Genomic DNA, 18,953 nt, shown 5'->3' on the forward strand with positions numbered 1-18,953 from the left:
ATATTCCTGTGTAACAGGCACATTTATAAATATTAAGCCAAATTGTATGTAAATTTAGATTGTCAATTTTTAGCTATGTACCTCTCTTCTCAGTGTTAAGGGTGGATCTATTATATTACTATGAAACAGATTCCAATTTCTGTCTGTTCTTCAAAGCCATTACATTTCTACTTACTTCTCTCTACCTAAGATCTTTGCACAAACAAGATAAGCTCTTTGTTTATAATTTCATCTATTCTATGTCAACCTATTCAGGAGGGCAGAAACGTATCACACTAGATCAGAAATTGAGAAGAGGAAGGTCTCGTGCACAGAGGGCAGAGGCTACCTCCTTTTGTGGAAATGGGGAGCCCCACTCCTGGGCAGTACACATCTTGCTTTTGCAGTGAAAGTAAATGTATTTCACTTCAGGGTATAGCAATTGCAGTGATCCAAGACAGTTGTAGCCAGGGCTCATCCTGTAAACACAAGTTGCCCCTACTCATATCTTGGTACATTATAAAATGCTGCCTTTTTTTTTTTTTTTTTTTTTGGTTTTTCCTCGCGGCTTGTGAGATCTTAGTTCCCCCACCAGGGATCGAACCCAGGCCCCCTGCAATGGAAGCACGAGGAGACTTAATCACTGGGCCACCAGGGAATTCCCCATTATAAAATGCTTTTATGATGAACACTCTAGCTCTAAAATTGCCAAAAATCACCCAGTTAAAACTCATTGTTAGATTGGAATGCCAAGGTAGCTTTTGTGATAGAGACCTCGTAAATGATTGCACCTAAATTGACTTTCTTTCTCTATTTTTTCTAAAGGTTCAGGTACTGGTTACATTAAGAATAGGTTATAAAATTACATGCCTTGCCTAATAAGAACTTGATGAGGCTATACATTAGTAACAGTATTGCTAAAAAGAAGTTTCAGTTATTGAACACTTAACACAAACCAAGCAATGCGCTAAAACTTTCTGTGGATTATGTCACTTCATCCTTAAAGTAACCCAGTGAGGTTAGTAATGTTATCTCCACTTTGTAGTTGAAAGAGAGGAGACTTAGTTTGAAGAACTTGGACCAAGTCACACCAAGAAGAGTCCAGAATTTGAACCCAAGCCTACTGGCCGCCACAGTAAGAAAACAACATTCCCTTTATGTCTTACCCAGACATTAAGTTCCGCTTAAGGATGATAAAATAGAACCATGTCTACTTCCATTCGTGACACATAGTAGTTGTTCAGGTAATATTATCCCTCCCTGCTTTTTTACCCTCTGTGTTAAATGTGGTTGATAGAGGGAAAATTGGGCTTTTAAAAACTGGCTTATCTGGAGTAGATTTTGAATGATTCTGCCTAGTGATTGGGGATCATAAGGCTGGAATCTATGACTGAATTTAATAGGAAGTTTCATGGAGAATTTGGGCTATAGTGTGTGTGTGTGTGTGTGTGTGCGTGTGTGTGCGCGTGTGTGTGTGTGTGAGAGAGAGACAGAGAGAGAGAGAGAGAGAGAGAGCTTTCCCCTTTGCACTTAACTAAAATCAATTTCTTCTATCTTATTTCCTGAAAAGCAATTAAAATATATTTTATTTTTTAAATAAGGAAGAAGATCATTGACTTTCTCTCACCAGGCAATTATCACCACATGGTATATGTTGAGGAAGTAGGTGTTCCTTGCTTTCTGTTGTTAATCTGTTGAGAGTGAGGGTGTAGATCACTTTGAAAAAATATTTGTGTAAGGAGGAGAGATAGATGTGAGATGAATAAGAAAATCTTTTGCCTGTTTCAAATTGAGGGCATTCTTGACTTTTTAGAAGACATTTCCTTGAGGTATTTAGATGCTACTTCCTCCAGGAGGTACAGTGTTTAAAGAAGTGACCTTAGGTTCAAGTGCTCTCCATAGATTCTTTTTTTTGATAAAATTAATTTAATTTAATTTATTTTTTACATTTTTATTGGAATACAGTTGATTTTCAATGTTGTATTAGTTTCAGGTGTATAGCAAAGTGAATCAGTTATACATATACATATATCTACTCTTTTTTTTTTTTTAAGATTCTTTTCCCATATAGGCCATTACATCTCCATAGAGTCTTTTCTTTTTAATCTTATTTTTCGATTAGGGATTCAGTTCTTTCTTCATTTCTAAGAAAGAATATTGCCTTTGTATTGACCCTTCGGAGCTAGACTGCTTGACCATGCTAAATGCAGTTAATACTTATTACAGGACTTACTGTGTGCCAGGCACTGTTCTAAACTAAACTTTGTATGTATACTCAATCCTCACAACAGCCCTCTGAGATAGGTTTGCTGTTGTGCTCCGTTGAATCTAAAATGTGTTGATGCTGCATTCTTGATTTTGCTTAGAAGTTGCTAATGAAAGGTTTCACACAACTGTATTTCCAGTGCCACCTTATTTAATAACAATTGCAAGATGTCATGGGTTGTAAGACTGTGAAATATAAGATGCACCCCACTTTTAAAGAAGTTAAGAAAGCAGATACATGATAGTATTAATAAAATAGGTTATCATTCCCATTGTTAAGATGGGGATCCTGAGGCAAAAGGCATTAAATTTTCTAAAGTGACATGACTGGATTCATAGCCAGGTGATTCAACTCTAGAGTCCTTGCTCTTAACTTCCACTTTTTTTATGTCTCTCAACAATTCATTGGAATTGAGCCCATGTTAATATGTGGAGAGACTGCCCAAGACCCACTTCCTCATCCTTTCATTGTGGCATTCATGATAGACTGGCACCGAGATTCTTCCGAGGGAGGAAGTGTGTGTGATGTATGTATCACCTGCCTTTAGGGCTGTGATGAGGGCTGTTACACTAATGCATGTAAAGTGCCTGACATGTGGGCATCTTACTTATTTTTAGCAAGAGTAGTGCAATTGGGAGGCCTTGATGAACTAGCTTCCCGAGCATCAATAGGATGGAGTGCTTGCTGGAAATTGTGTGCACAAAATGTTGTCTGGGTGCCCCAGATTCTGCATTGTGTATTTTTACTGTTTCCCTGTCTGCTCTAAAATGCCAACATAAAAATAATCTGTTATTTCCATAATTGGGGAGTGGAGTATTTTTTTTTTTTTCCTGAAGAACAGGTTCCAGAAACAGCACTCAGTACTTGAGTAACAAAAATAAAAAGCAAAAATAATTTTTATTTTTTTTTAATTAAAAAATTTTAAAAAATGTTTATACTCTTTTTTTAAAGAAATTTTTTATTTTTTAAAAAATAAATTTATTTATTTTTTATTTTTATTTTTGGCTGCGTTGGGTCTTCGTTGCTGTGCGCGGGCTTTCTCTGGTTGCGGTGAGCGGGGGCTACTCTTTGTTGCAGTGCGCGTGCTTCTCATTGCGGTGGCTTCTCTTGTTGCGGACCATGGGCTCTAGGCACGTGGACTTCAGTAGTTGTGGCACGTGAGCTCTAGAACGCAGGCTCAGTAGTTGTGGCGCACAGGCTTAGTTGCTCCGCAGCATGTGGGATCTTCCAGGGCCAGGGCTCAAACCTGTGTCCCCTGCATTGGCAGGCGGATTGTTAACCACTATGCCACCAGGGAAGCCCTGATTTTCTTTTTTTTAATGTGGCTCATTTTAAAAGTCTTTATTGAATTTTTTACAATATTGCTTCTGTTTTATGTTTTGGTTTTTTGGCCCTGAGGCATGTGGGATCTAAGTTCCCTGACCAGGGATCAAACCCTCACGCCCTGCATTGGAAGACGAAGTCTCAACCACTGGACTGCCAGGGAAGTCCCAAAAATAATTTTTAATAATATGAAGATGGTTCTACGTGAAGACCTTCCAGAAGCTGAAACTTAACATTTAGTTGTCTTTACCTCGTGGTGGTAAGCGGTGGCGAGACAACCACATATAGGACTGCAGGATGGGTTTGGGATTGTAGTCTGCTGTGGACTAGAATTATTTTCTCCTGAAAGATGGAATGATTCCATTAACTGTAGGCTTTGACTAACTGACTGTAAGCTCAGATAAGGAACCTGTCACCACCAATACCCTGAAAAATCTCTGTCAACAATTTGAAGACCTGCCTGTTCCCTGAATACTTTTATTTCCTAGCAGCTTCCTTACTCTTTAGAATTCTGGTCTCTGTTAACCCAGACCAGCCTGGTCATTGTGACCAACTTAGGGCAAACTCTAAATAGCATCCCAATTTGCTAAAGGTTCCCCCCAGCTGAAATCTCTATTTTATTGTTGGATCACAGATCAGTGTTTTGCTGCCAGGTCCTTGAGATAAGGTAGGAGGTGAGTTCTCAACCAAGGAAGCCTGTGTCACTCATCATACCTTTCCCTGTTGTTTATCGTATTCTCCTCTGCCAGTATCCCTTCTCCCAACCTGTTTACTGTACTCCAACACGTACAAGCTGTTCAAGTGTAGAAAGAGACTATACTGTGGTGGAGATAAATATTTGAGCACAGATTGTCTACAGTTGGGGTAATTATAAGTAAAATTTTAAGTTTGTTGGTTTGGTGTAAGTTTAAAGCACCAAACCATTGCTTTTGGTGCTTCTGAGTATCATTTTACATTTTTAGTCTTGAACTGTTTGAACATCTGATCAGTCAACTTGGACTGTTTTGAGCCAGTTTTTACCTTGAACTAGTTACAAGCAGTTTGATAAAATTAGAGCAACTATGACCCAGTTGGAGATAGATTTAATTGGTCAGCACTAGCTTGATTCAGTAAAATATGCTCTGAACCAATCAAACCTTAGGTGAGCCAGTCAGAACCTGCTTGTCCAGGTCAGAGCTTATTTGAGCTAGCTAAAACCAGTGTGAAGCAATTTGAGCTCTTAAAACCAGACCTAAATGATTTTCGTTAGATACATGTGGTTTTAGCCAAAGTGGCTTTAGATCAATCAGAAATGGTTCTGTAGGTAGAATGTCTTTGAACTTAACTCTTTCACTCTGAACCAGAATGAATCATTGAGATCCTTTTGAACAAGTATGAATTTTTTAGTATGGATCAGAGTGTTTTATACAATTTAAACCTGTTCTTAAGCTGGTCATAACTCTTTTGAAATTGACATATCTACTTAAAATTAATTGAAAATGGTTTGAACCAGCCAAGAAAGAAGGTGATGTGTGCTGACTCGGTAAACTACTCTGAGCCAGTCAGCAATCTTTTGTGCCAGAAATACATGTTTTGAGCTGCCCAGAGGCAATTTTAGAAATTGTTCTAGGTCTTCAGAGCCTGTCTGATCTGTCCAGAATGGGGAGAAGAGAGTGAGCCAACATTTACTGAGTACCCAGCATATGCCAAGCATTGTGCTGGGCACTCCACAAAGAGTATCTCATTCAATCCTTAGAACAATGGTGTGAAGTAGTGTACATTATCTTCTTTTTCATGGAATGGAAACCTGAAAATCCAAGACTGAAAAACATCTGAGTAGCCAGTATGTGGGAGATACAGAATCCAATCCAGCTCTGCTTGACTTCAGAAGTCACATGTTTCCTGTTAGGCTACCTTGTATGATATCATACCTGGTCACTTTTAAATCCAACATCCATTTGTAAAAACTTGAGTAATGGCCACAAAGCTTGAGGTAGAATGGACATTGGACTTGAAGTTAGGAGACACATGTTCTAGACTGTGCAAATGAGTTAAACTCTCTGGGTTCTGTTTCATTCTTTAGCAAACTGAACCCAGAAAATGGAAGGTCTGAGCATTTATTTTCAGGTCAGCAAGGCAGATAATTATCTAAAGGTACAGTCTGAAGAGTGTAAAATATGATTAATTTCAATGGTGGTATCAATACCTTCAGTTGTGGTATTTTGTTTGTTAACACTTCCTTTATGATGGTTTGGTTTGGGAACAAACTGTTATATATTGCTGTCATCACGAATAGAAGACAAAACCCATGAAGATCATTTGTAGACTTACCTGTGTAATTCTTCTCCCATGATAACTAAACATACTAAATTTTGGTGCAGCAGAGATAGGTTCATCTGTCTTTGAATTCCATTCAAGTAGGTTTAGAGAATTCTAGAAGAGTATGCCATTGGTGACAACATTTTCTCCTGTACCTGAAATGATACAGAAACTAGTTATAAAAATGACCAACTTCTTTCAAAATAAAAATAAAGAGGAAATAAGGTAGCCACAGCGACTTCTTGCATCTTTCTCCTTGCAGAATTTGGAGTTGCTTTCTGCTTCCTCATTTATTTGGAGGGGAGCCCCCCCCAAAAATGATTCAATGTTATCTGGACCTACTTTTCAATTCTTAGCTCTTATTTATGAATAACTTGGAGCCAAGTGAGATGCTGTGATAAAACATACTAGAATCTTTATTTGTACCCAAGTGGTCATCTTCTGGAGAGGCATTCTGTTACACACCATTAATACTGGCAACCTGCACCTGTGAGTACAGAAGCTATAACATAGGAAAGCCATCATCTGTACAGTGTCACTCCTTATAGTGTGCAAATAGAATGCCAAATGTTTGTAGAGGCTTTGCCCTTGTCGACTGACCAGCCATATCTGAATGTGAGGCCACAGCTCTGCACTAAGGGACTCTGTGGAAGTCACTGCAGCAGCTCTTGGGGATCAGAATTCAGGATTTTTGAGCATAAGGTGAGTCACCAAATTGAGGATAGGGTGGGGGAGGCAACCTTGAAAATCAATAAATGTCCTTGCCTGAGCTTTTACGAATTTTATGGATCTGTAGAAATAATCCTATAGGAAGCGTTGAGAATTGTGGTAAAGTTTCTGGGCAGGAGATGGCTGGGTGAAAAGGGGACAATGAGAGGAAAATCAGCAGCGTCTAATGTAGGGCATATGATGTGTATGTGGATGGGTGAATATGTATGTTGAATGGGCAGGTAGAGTTGTCAGTGGTAACGGAATAGCTGATTGTTTTTCTGATTTTCAGGAGGGTTTATCGGTATTAGAAATGGGAGGATAAAAAGAAGTAAGCCTTCCCTGGAGACAGACTATATTTCTAGTCAGACTGATATTTTGAATAGTTTGAATCTATTTAGAGGATAAAAACAAATCTTGAAAAGTGCTGATTGCAAAGGATAAAAAGTAACCATGGTTAGGTCTTGCTGTAAAACCAAGAATATTTCTTCTCAAAGGTAGACTTCTGACCAATATTGAAGAGCTGAATTGGTAGCATCTCCTGTAGAATACCAAGGCAAATGTAGATAAATGAGCCCTTCATGGTGGAACTCAGTTCTCAAGTGAGCAGTGATATTCTAGAAAGATCTGATTTAATATGTAGTAACAATAATAATTTGTAAGGAAGGTGCAAACCAAGTTTTACTTGTGAACTTAACATTATCTTTGAAGGAATGATAATCACATGTGAAAATGCATAGGATAAATGAAATTGCCTCAATGTCCAAGTAATGTCCAAGTAAAAAGAGAAAAGCCAAGGATGCAGCACTAGGAGACTTTGAAAAAGGAGGGGCAGTTGGAACCACTTGCACTCTAAGAATTATTGTTATTCCTGTAACATTCTCCTTCCTCCTTTCTTTCTTTGTTTTGTCAACTCTTGTTCTACACGATCTGCGTATAAGCCTTAGTGACCATTATCTTTTTGATTTTCATTCTCACTTGGAATTTTTGTCTTAACAGTACTATAATATGCACAATAAATTTAACCTAAACTGTTAGTTATTTACAAGTTCAGTAGCATCTCATCTAGCAAATGATTAAGTCCTTGGAATAGTGAATAATGTCTAATCCTCTCTTCACAGAACCCTTAGGCACATAAGTGTTACGTAGAAGTACTTGATGAACTGGATATTAAAGGAAGTCATTTTATTCATGGAAGATTCTAATATTTTCTAATTGGTTTTTGGTAAATATATATTTGTTTGTATTTTTCAGGTGAACCACTGAGTTCTTCATTATGTCTGATGGAGACTATGATTACCTCATCAAGTTTTTAGCTCTGGGAGACTCTGGAGTAGGGAAGACCAGTGTACTTTACCAGTACACAGATGGTAAATTTAACTCCAAATTTATCACGACAGTCGGCATTGATTTCAGGGAAAAGAGAGTGGTAAGTTCTGTATCCTTCTATATAAAAACATAATCTGAGTCAACATTTGCCTGTCTGTTTTGTTTACTTTGTAGGAATTAGGAGGACAAAGGTTGGAATCTAAAATTAAAGAGTCCTCATACCCCTGTTTTGTGGGCTATTTCTTCAATTTTTGATATAATTTTTAATGGATTTTCTCTTAATTAAGGCCTCAACTATTGCATAGGGAACACTAAGTGGCAGAACTCATTGATCCCACCAGGAGTGTGAGGTTGGAGTAGGGATGGGAATGGCGGTAGGGCATGTGGATCTGGGAGGTAACCAAGGGAACAGCAAGGTTCTGCAGAATAAGGGAAGAGGATATTTTTTAAAATTTTTATTTAATTTATTTTTCAAAAGACAGCAAGACAAGTTATTGTGGGGTAGGGAGGAAGGCAGGAGGTTAGTATGTCCAGGAACTACATTTCTTACTGAAAAAGCAGCTGTTCCCATGAAGCAGGTCAACAAGTAGTCAGGAGATTAATGACAAAAACCCTGCGGTGGAGAGTATTCTACCTGGGAAAAATGAATGGTCTCTGGCTTCTAGAACAGAAATATTCATTCCCTCTGATCCACCCTAAGCCTTCCACTACCAGAGAGTCTGTTTTTTTTTCTTTTTTTTTCATTTTAAAAAATTATTTTTAAATTGAGGTATAGTTGCTGTACAATATTGTATAAGTTTCAGGTGTACAATATAGTGATTCACAATTTTTAAAGGTTATATTCCATTTATAGTTACTATAAAACATTGGCTATATTCCCTGTGTTGTACAATATATCCTTATAGCTTATTTATTTTATATATAGTAGTTTGTACCTCTTAATTCCCTACCCCTATCTTGCCCCTCCCCTATATGCTTGTGATTATATTTATTAACTAATCCCCATTTTATAACTTTGTTTTTAAAAAATAACTTTATTGAGATATAATTTATATAAAATTGACCCATTTAACATGTACAATTCAGTGGGTTTTTAGTATATTCACAGTTGTGCAACTGTCACCACTACCAAATTTTAGAACATTTCATCACCCCAAAAGAAACCTCATATCCTTTAGCATTTTTCCATTTTCCCTCCCCCAGCCACTAATCTACTCTCTGGATTTGCTCATTTGGATTTATCATGTAAAGGAATCATACAATATGTGGCCTTTTGCGTCTGGCTTCTTTTACTTAGTGTAATGTTTTCTGCATAATGTTATATCATGTATCAGAACTTCATTCCTTTTTATGATCAAATAATATTCCGTTGTATTGGTATACCACATTTTGTTTGTCCATTCATCCATAGGTGGACATTTCGGTTGTTTCACTTTTTAGCTGTTATGAACCATACTTCTATTAATATTCATATACATTTTTTGGGTGAACTTATGTTTTCAGTATACTTATATAGGCTTGGAGTGGATTTGACTGGCTATATGATAACTCTGTTTAACTTTGAGGGACTTTCACATTTTTCGGAAGATGCTGCCCAATTTTACATCCTCACCAACCATGTATGAGGGTTCCAATTTCTCCATATCTTCATCAACTCTTCTTGTTGTCTATTTGATTGTAGCCATTCTAGTGGGTGTGAAGTGGTACCTCATTGCAAGTTTGACTTAAATTTCCCTAATGATGAATATTGTGGAACAATCACCTTTTCATATGCTTACTGGCCATTTGTTTATCATCTTTGGAGAAATGTCTGTTCAGATCCTTTGCCTATTTTGAAATTGGTTGTTTTTTTGTTGTTAAGTTTTAAGAGGTTTTTTTGTGTGTTTATTCTGGATAAATGTTCTTATCAGATATATGATATGCAAATAGTTTTAGCTTTTACATTTAGATCTGTGATCCATTTTGAGTTAATTTTTGGGTATAGGGTGAATAAGGGTCCAACTTCATTCTTCTGCATGTGTATATCTAATTGTCCCAGCACCATTTGTTGAAAAGACTATTCTTTCCCCTGTTGAATGTTCTTGACACTCTTGTTGAAAATCAGTTGACCATAAAGGTAAGGGTTTATTTTTGGACTCTCAATTCTATTCCATTTATCTATATGTCTATCCTTATGCCACTATCTTGATTACTGTAGCTTTGTTGTAAGTTTTTTTTTTTTTAAAGTAAGCGGTACCTTATTTTATTTTATTTATTTATTTATTTATTTTTGCCTGTGTTGGGTCTTCGTTTCTGTGCGAGGGCTTTCTCTATTTGTGGCAAACGGGGGCCACTCTTCATCGCGGTGCGCGGGCCTCTCACTATCGCGGCCTCTCTTGTTGCGGAGCACAGGCTCCAGATGCCCAGGCTCAGTAGGTGTGGCTCACGGGCCCAGTTGCTCCGCGGCATGTGGGATCCTCCCAGACCAGGGCTCGAACCCGTGTCCCCCGCATTAGCAGGCAGACTCCCAACCACTGCGCCACCAGAGAAGCCCCTGTTGTAAGTTTTGAAATTGGGAAGCATGAGTCCTCCCACTTTGTCTTTTTTCACGATTGTTTTGGGTTCCTTGCAATTTCATATGAATCTTAGGGACAGCTTGTTAATTTCTACAAAGAAACTGGCTGAGATTCTGATAGGGTTTGCATTGACTCTGTAGAATAATTTGGTGAGTATTGGTATCTTAACACTATTAAGTCTTCTGATTTGTGAATGTGGAATGTTTTCCTATTTAGATCTTCTTTAATTTCTTTCAACAATATTTTGTAGCTTTCAGAATATGTTTTATACTTTTTTATTAAATTTATTCTTAAGTATCTTAATCTTTTTATGCTATTATAAATTAAATTGTTTTCTTAATTTTATTTTTGAATTGTTCCTTGCCAGTGTATAGAGATACAATTTATTTTGTAAGTTGAGCTTGTATACTGGAACCTTACTGAACTTGTTTATTAGTTCTAATATAACCTGTACATGTGTGTGTAGGGGGTGTATGTATCTGTGTGTGTATTTATTCCTTAGGATTTCCTATATACAAGATAGGAAATAGATGTTCGGAATTCCCATCTTCTGTTATACTTCTTCCTTTCCAACTTGAGTATGTTTTGTTTCTTTTTCTTGCCTAATTGCCCTGATGAAAACCTCCAGTAAAATGTTGAATAGAAGTGTTGAGAGAGAACATCTTTGTCTTGTCTTTTAGGGAGAAAGCATTCAGTCACCATTAAGTGTAATATAAGCTGTGCATTTTTCACAGATGCTGTTCTTCAGGTCAAGGATGTTCCCTTCTATTCCTAATTTGTTGAGCATTTTTATCATGAAAGGTGTTGGACTTTTTCAAATGCTTTTTCTGCATCTATTGAAATGGTCACGTGGTTTTAGTCCTTTATTCTACAACTGTTCTATTCCATTACAAATCAATATTGATTGATTTTTGTATGTTAAACCAATCTTGTTGTTATCGTGATAAATTCTACTCAGTCATGGTATATAATCCTTTATATATTTTTCTGGATTCTTCTTGCTAGTATTTTGGTGTCTGTATTCAGAGTGGACATTGGTCTGTAGTTTTTTTTCCCCTCGTATCTTTGATTTTGGTGTCAGGATAATATAGGCCTCCAAAAATGAGATGGGAAGTAAGTATTTCCTTCTTTTCTATATTTTGGAAGAGTTTGGGAAGGATTGGTGTTAATTTTTCTGTAAACATTTGATCAGATTCATCAGTGAAGACATTTGGGCCTGGCCTCTTCTTTGTGGGAAGTTATTTTTATTATGAATTCAGTCTTCTTATTGGTTATATGTTTCTTTAGATTTTCTATTTTTTCTTGAGTTAGTTTCAATTGTTTGGGTCTAGGAATTTCTCCATTTCTTCTAAGCTATCTAATTTTTTGGCATACAACTGTTCATACTATTCCTTTATAATCTTTTTACATATGTAAGGTTGGTAGTGTTGCCCTTTCTTTCATTTCTGATTTTAAGAATTTGAGTCTTCTATTTTTATCCTTGATTAGTCTAACTAAAGGTTTATCAATTTTCTTGATTTTTTTTCAAAGAAAAGTTCATTTATTTCTACTCTAATCTTTATTATTTCTTTCCTTCTGCTTGCTTTGGATTTAGTTTACTCTTATTTTTCTAGTTTTTTGAGTTTGAAGTTTAAGTTATTGATTTGAGATCTTTCTCATTTTTTAATATAGGTGTTTACTGCTAAAAATTTCCCTCTGAGCACTGCTTTAAGTTCACTTGATATTTTTTGTATGTTGTGCTTTTCATTCATCTAAAAGTATTTTCTAGTTTCCCTTGTGTTTCTTCTTTGACCCATTGGTTATTTAAGACTGTATTGTTTAATTTCCACATATTCATGAATTTTCCAAATTTCTTTCTGTTAATGATTTCTAATTTTACCACATTGTGGTTAGAGAACATACTTTGTATGACTTCAGTTTTTTAAATTTATTGAGGCTTGTTTGATGACCTAACATACAGTCTGTCCTTGAGAATGTTTCATGTGTACCTGAGAAGAATGTGTATTTTGCAGTTGTTGGGTGAAATCTTCTGTAGATGTCTATTGTGTCTAGTTGGCTTACAGTGTTCTGCAGGTCTTCTGTTTCCTTGTTCATCTGCCTGCTTGTTTTATCCATTATTGAAAGAGTATTGAAGTCTCTAAATATTATTGTCAAATTGTTTATTTCTCTTTTTATCCCTATGTATTCTTAATAAATCAGCCCTTTTATCATTATAAAATATCCTTCTTTGTCTCTAGTAGCTCTTTTTGTCTTCAAGTGTATTTTGTCTCATATTAGTGTAGCCACTCCAGCTCTCTCTTTGTTCTTGTTTGCATGGTATATATTTTTTTCATCCTTTTCCTTACACCTTTTTGAATCTAAAGTGTGTCTTTTGTAGATAGCATATAGTTGGATCATGTTTTTAAATCCATTCTACCAACCCCTGCCTTTCACTTGGAGTCTTTAATACATTTACATTCAATATAATTACTAATAAAGTAGGATTTATATCTGCCATTTTGCTACTTGTTTTCTGTGTATCTTATCTTTTTTCTGTTGTTTTGTTATTTCTTTGCAACTGTGTTACATAGATATTTTCCAGTATACTATTTAAATTCCCTTCTCATTTTTTACTATATATTTTTTGAATTGTTTTCTTAATAGTTCCCCTAGGGATTACAGTTGTCATCTTAATTTTTAACAATCTAGTTTGGATTAATACCAACTTAATTTCAATGCCATACTCTGCTCTTATGTGGCTCCGTTTCCTACCCCTTACTTTGCACTGTTATTGTCATACAAATTGCATCTTTATACACTGTGTGCCCATCAACACAGGTTTATGATTATTAACTTATGCAATTGTATTTTAATCAGATGGAAGAAAAGAGTTGCAAAAAACCATTTATACTGTCTTTTATATTGACCCACGTAGTTATCTTTACTGGTGCTCTTTATTTCTTTGTATGGATTCGAATTACTGGCTAGGGTCCTTTCATCTCAGCCTGAAGCTCTGTCTTTATTATTTCTTGCAGGGCAGTTCTGCTAGCAATGAATTTTCTGTTTTTGTTTTTCTGGGAATGTCTTAATTTCTCTTTTAATTTTAAAGGATAGCTTTGCTGGATATAGGATTCTTGGTTGACAGTCTTTTTTCTTTCAACACTTTTTGTCATCCTACTGCCTTTTGGCCTTCATTTTTTTTGATGATAAATCAGCTCTTAGTCTTATTGGGATCCCTTGCATGTACTGAATCACTTTTCTCGTGCTGCTTTTAAAATTCTCTCTGTCTTTTGATTTTGACAGTTTGGTGGTGATATGTCTAGTCAGTATCAGCAAGTTTATCCTTCTTGGAGTTTATTGAGTTTCTTGAATGTGCAGATGAATGTTTTTCATCAGATTTGGAAAGTTTTTGGCTATTATTTCCTCAAATATTTTTTCTGCCTCTTTCTATCTCTCCTTTTTTTAAATTTTTTTACAGGATTGCTAGTATGCATATATTGGTATGTTTCATGGTGTTCCATAGGTCTCCAAGACTCTCTTCACTTTTTAAAAAAATTTTATTTATTTATTTTTGGCTGTGTTGGGTCTTTGTTGCTGCGCTTGGGCTTTCTTTAGTTGTGGCAAGCGGGGGCTACTCTTCGTTGCCGTGTGCAGGCTTCTCATTGCGGTGGCTTCTCTTGCTGTGGAGCACGGGCTCTAGGCGCGTGGGCTTCAGTAGTTGTGGTGCACGGGCTCAGTAGTGTGGCTTGCAGGCTTCAGAGTGCAGGCTCAGCAGTTGTGGCACGCAGGCCCAGCTGCTCCATGGCATGTGAGATCCTCCTGGACCAGGGCTCGAACCCACATCCCCTGCACTGGCAGGTGGATTCCCAACCACTGTGCCACCAGGGAGTTCCCTCTCTTCACTTTTATTCATTCATTTTTTTTTTCTTTTGTGCCTAGACTAGATGATCTCAATTGACCTATCTTTAGATTCAGCGATTATTTCTTCTGCCAGTTCAAGCCTCCTCTTGAGACCCTCTAGTATTGCACTTCAGTTATAATTTTTAACTCCAGAATGTCTGTTTACTACTTTTTATAATATCTATCTCTTTATTGACATTCTCTATTCAGTGAGGCATTATTCTCATACTTTCCTTTGATTCCTTAGACATGATTTCCTTTAGTTCTTTGAACATATTTATAATAGCTAATTTAAAGTCTTGTAAGTTCAACATCTGGGCTTCCTTAGGAATGGTTTCTTTTGGTTGCTTTATCTGTGTGTGTGTTCCTATTTCTTTGTGTGTCTTATAAATTTTGTTGAAAATTGAACATTTAAATTGATAGAATGTAGCAACTCTGGAAATCAGATTCCTCCCCATTCCCAAGGGTTTCTTGTTTTTCCCGTTTATTTTTGTTGTCACTTTGTTTTGTGATGTTCTTGGGCTAATTCTGTGAAGTCTGTATTTCTTGTTATGTGCAGCTACTGAAGTCTCTGCTTAGTTAACTTAGTGGTCAGCTAATGAGTGGACAGAAAGTTTCTTAAATTCTTGAGCCAGTATATCTCTCAGCTTTCTCTGCGGGACTCTGTGTGTGTGTTCTGGGATGTTTGCTTAATGCTCCTGCAGGCAGTTTACAACTCTGCCTTAGCCTTCACTTCTGCTTGAGAAGAGCCTCAAGGTCAGCCAAAGGTGAGAGATTAGGGCATTTTTAGGTCTTTCCTGGACATATGTACAACCATGCACATGAGCCTGGCCTAGTAGGTTCCAAGGAATATTTTGAAACTTTTCAAATCTCTCTGTGGACATCTCATATCATATCTTTAAGATTTTTGGTTAGATTTTTGTTAGGTCCAACTGGTCTTGCTGCCTTTGGTAGCTGTGATGTTAAATAATTGCTGCTGATTGCTTTCAACAAATGGTCTAAGGATAGGGTTTTCTCATAGAACAAGCTAAGTCGGATAAAATAAAGACAAGACTTGGGAATGGAGCTTCACAGGCAGATTTCAGACGCTACTCTGGGGATGAGACTTTTGGGGAACTCCAAACCTGTTCTGCCTCTCCTTCCTACAGTGGTTGCTGCACTGATGGTTTTCACAGCTACTGTAGTTGTGCATCTGTTGGTTTTCAAGGCTACAATGGAGCTGGGGAGGGGGAATGGGAATAGGACAAGTTAAAACAGCACAAAACTTACAATTTTTACTGATATTCAGCTGTTTTTCTTGAATAGGTGCTCCTTGGAATGTTGCAAGCTTTTGTTAATTTTAAGGGTTTGGAAAAAGTTGATTTTGACTATTTTTGCCAGTGTTTTTATTGCTTTGATGGAGGAAGAGATTTTCAGAGGTCCTTACTGTAAAATTGTTTTAAGAGTACTTTTTAAAGATAGGATGGGGAGAAGGTAATATTTCCTGAAACTAGTGACCTGAGGGGACTTTGAGGAAAGGGGAGCTGATTATTATTTTTTAATACAAATTATGTATTACTTGTATATTTTGTAATATATTTATAAAGATATATAATGTGCATACATCATTTAATACAAATTATTGTGTTACCCAAAGACGATTATTTGGAATAAAATACAAATAAGATTGTATTCCAGATGGGATTTCCTTTAGAAGTTTAGATGCTTAGGGGAGTTGTACTGAATAGGAAAGTGAGAAGTTCTCTCAGAAGTTCTCTTTTTCTCTTTCATTTTTCCATTTTAGGTGTACAGAGCCAATGGACCAGATGGAGCCATTGGCAGAGGCCAGAGAATCCACCTGCAGTTATGGGACACAGCAGGGCAGGAGAGGTATGAGATCTTCAGTTATGTGCTCCTTACTGGAGAAAAGGGGAAAAACAACTACCTCTTCACACAGTGACCTGAGTAGGAAAAGGCCAGCTGATTAGTTGATTTGCACCTGGATAAGACACGCTGCCAAATTAGCAGGAAATGTATCAGTCTGAGGTGATAATGGTGGCTTTATTTCATACAAGGTCAAAGGAAAAATGAATCCTTTTCAAAATGGACCCTTTTACTTCTGGACTTTTTTCTTTTTCTCCCACCCTTTTTTTAGACCTGTATACTTTTCTCCATTTGCTTTTGCTGTTTACTCAACCACAAAGAAAGCTGTAGAGTTGCATGCATTATTCTTACCTGATTGTTGAAACCTAGTAGAAAATCTCATTGGAATTAATTTATATGGTCAGAGGTTGCTTGACAAAAATGTCACATGAAATCTTCATATACAGTTACTTTTTAAAAATTGCAGTATAGTTGATTTACAATGTTGTGTTAATTTCTGCTGTATGGTAAAGTGATTCAGTTATACAAATGTATACATTCTCTTTTATGTTCTTTTCCATTATGGTTTATCACAGGATATTGAATATAGTTCCCTGCGCTATATAATAGAACCTTGTTGTTTATGATAGTTTGCATCTGCTAATCCCAAACTCCCAATTCATCCCTCTCCCACCCCTCTCCCCCCTTGGCAACCACAAGTCTGTTTGAAGTTGCTTTTAGTTAGCTGTAGCTCTGTTATCTCTCACAATTTCCTTGAAGGATTTTGTTTAACTTTTTATTATGGGGAAACTCCGAGTATATGCAGAAGTAGAGAGGAGAGAACGGTGAACTCAGGTACTAATTCCTTGGTTTCAACAGCCATCAAGTTGTGGCCCATCTTACTTCACGTATATCCCTCACCTCTTCTCACCACCCCCACCGCCCAATTATTTTGAAACAAATCCCAAATAGCAAATTATTTCATTCGTAACTATTTTGGTATGTATCTCTAAAAGATAAGTACTCTTTTTGTAAAAACATGGATTAGAAATATTTGAGAAAACTTAGAAGAGCGGATTAGATGACAGATTCTTACCAGTATTTTCTTCCCTGGAGCCTATGCCTGTCAGTTGCAGGCTTTGCATAAAAGCAAAATAAGAGAAAACCTGCTACTAGAGGGAGGGAGAGGGGAGAGAGCAGGATAAATCCTTGGTGGAGAGAGTACCTTTCAGGGGAGACTGAGGGGATACTATCCCCACCTTAAAGCCAAAGAAATGGTTCTCAGAGATAAGAGATTTCTTTAGAGACTGAAAATTAAAAGGTCATGGAACACATTGTGTTGTTAAATCAAGTCAAGCTTTCACAGGACAAAGAAGACAAACACAGCAAGCACCATTGCTTTTGGCCTACTTAACTTTTAATTGTACAATAAATTCTTGGCTCCGACTAAGGAATCACGAGCTAGTTCTTGTCATCCCTGTCAAGGGATGGGTTTTTAAATCACATGGCCTATTAACACATAAACTTTTATCAGTTAGATACATAACTGTATTATACATGTTTGGAATATCATCATCTAACTTATTTAAAATTTTTTAAAAGTTTACACAGATGGTCTTTATTTTAAAAGAAAATTGCAAGTTTAACTTTGGATAATTGTTGGCATTTTAGAAAGTCTAGATTTGTTTTCAAATATTCTTTCTTGCTCTAGATACCTATTTACTATATTTTGTATGCTATCCAATATCATTGATTATGTACATAATTTTACACTGTTGAAATGGTCTATTAATGTAATAGCATAATTCAGTGAATCTTGCACAAATAAGATTTATGCATGTCTAATGTGCACATATAATGTGAAGTTACTAGAAACAGCGGCATGTTATTAAACATCTAACTAGTTTTTGACGAACTGTTGTAAGAGGCTGAGGGCACTGCTGGTGGCTTTATGTTTCAAGAGTGGGGCCATGGTTTAGGTGACCAATCTGCTTTATGTTCCCAGGTTCCGCAGCTTGACAACCGCATTCTTCAGAGATGCTATGGGGTTTCTTCTGCTTTTTGATCTGACAAATGAGCAAAGTTTCCTCAGTGTCAGAAACTGGATAAGTAAGTGTTAATAGTCTCCATGCCTCTTGCTTCCCACTCCCTGCAACAAAACCCCTTTTATATTCTACTTTTGTAAGTTGTTTTGTAAGAGCTCCTAGTGCTGTTTAAGATGCTGTTTAAAGGAGCAAGGCTCTTAGTTTAGGGGAGAACATAACTGAAATACTCTGCTTTCCCTAGTCATGCTAACTTTCATTTGTTGAGTGCATCCTGCACTCTAGATACAAGGAGTGCTTTCTGTGTAATCTCTTCATCAGTCTTTTCCACAAAGGGGACTCTTAGCTGCATTTTATAGATGAGGCAATAGAAGCCTAGAGAAGTGCTATCAGGCATTTTACCACCCCAGGGTTTAAAACATATATGACATTGACCCTTTTGAAAACTTAGTGGACCCTACCCCTGGCTCCATGTCTCTTCTGTGTTTAGAGGCCCCCTTTCTACTTTTAGGGCCAGCGCATTTACCAGGAGGATCCCGTCATAGAAACTTCTAGAACTGCATTGGCCAGAGCGGTCCCCAGCACAGTATATATGAACCTGCATTTTGGCTCTTTGGAGACAGCCTAATCTCTTACATGACTGGTTATAGTAGCCATTTAAAATCCTGCTACTTGACCAAATGCAGCATTTTCTTGTGTTGCAAATGTACATTTTCCTCTGTTGGTTGTATT

At 36.9% G+C, this 18,953-nt stretch overlaps 1 protein-coding gene across 6 annotated transcripts in view; it reads left to right on the plus strand.

Annotated features, from left to right (window-relative positions):
- Positions 1-18,953, plus strand: part of RAB27A (RAB27A, member RAS oncogene family) — a 71,153-nt gene that overhangs the window by 37,612 nt on the left and 14,588 nt on the right. For 4 of the 6 annotated variants that reach the window (XM_007194914.3, XM_007194909.3, XM_007194910.3 and 1 more), the window contains 3 exons: positions 7,829-8,003; positions 16,121-16,206; positions 18,185-18,288. In XM_007194914.3, the coding sequence (XP_007194976.1) occupies positions 7,851-8,003; positions 16,121-16,206; positions 18,185-18,288 (343 nt within the window). In that variant the 5' untranslated portion in view covers positions 7,829-7,850. Of the gene's footprint in view, positions 1-1,024; positions 1,115-1,201; positions 1,224-7,828; positions 8,004-16,120; positions 16,207-18,184; positions 18,289-18,953 lie in introns of those variants that run through there. The other 2 variants (XM_057544540.1, XM_007194912.3) reach the window with 2 other exon arrangements.

The sequence above is a fragment of the Balaenoptera acutorostrata genome, chromosome 3 (genome assembly GCF_949987535.1).
Source record: "Balaenoptera acutorostrata chromosome 3, mBalAcu1.1, whole genome shotgun sequence".
Classification (NCBI taxonomy): domain Eukaryota; kingdom Metazoa; phylum Chordata; class Mammalia; order Artiodactyla; family Balaenopteridae; genus Balaenoptera; species Balaenoptera acutorostrata.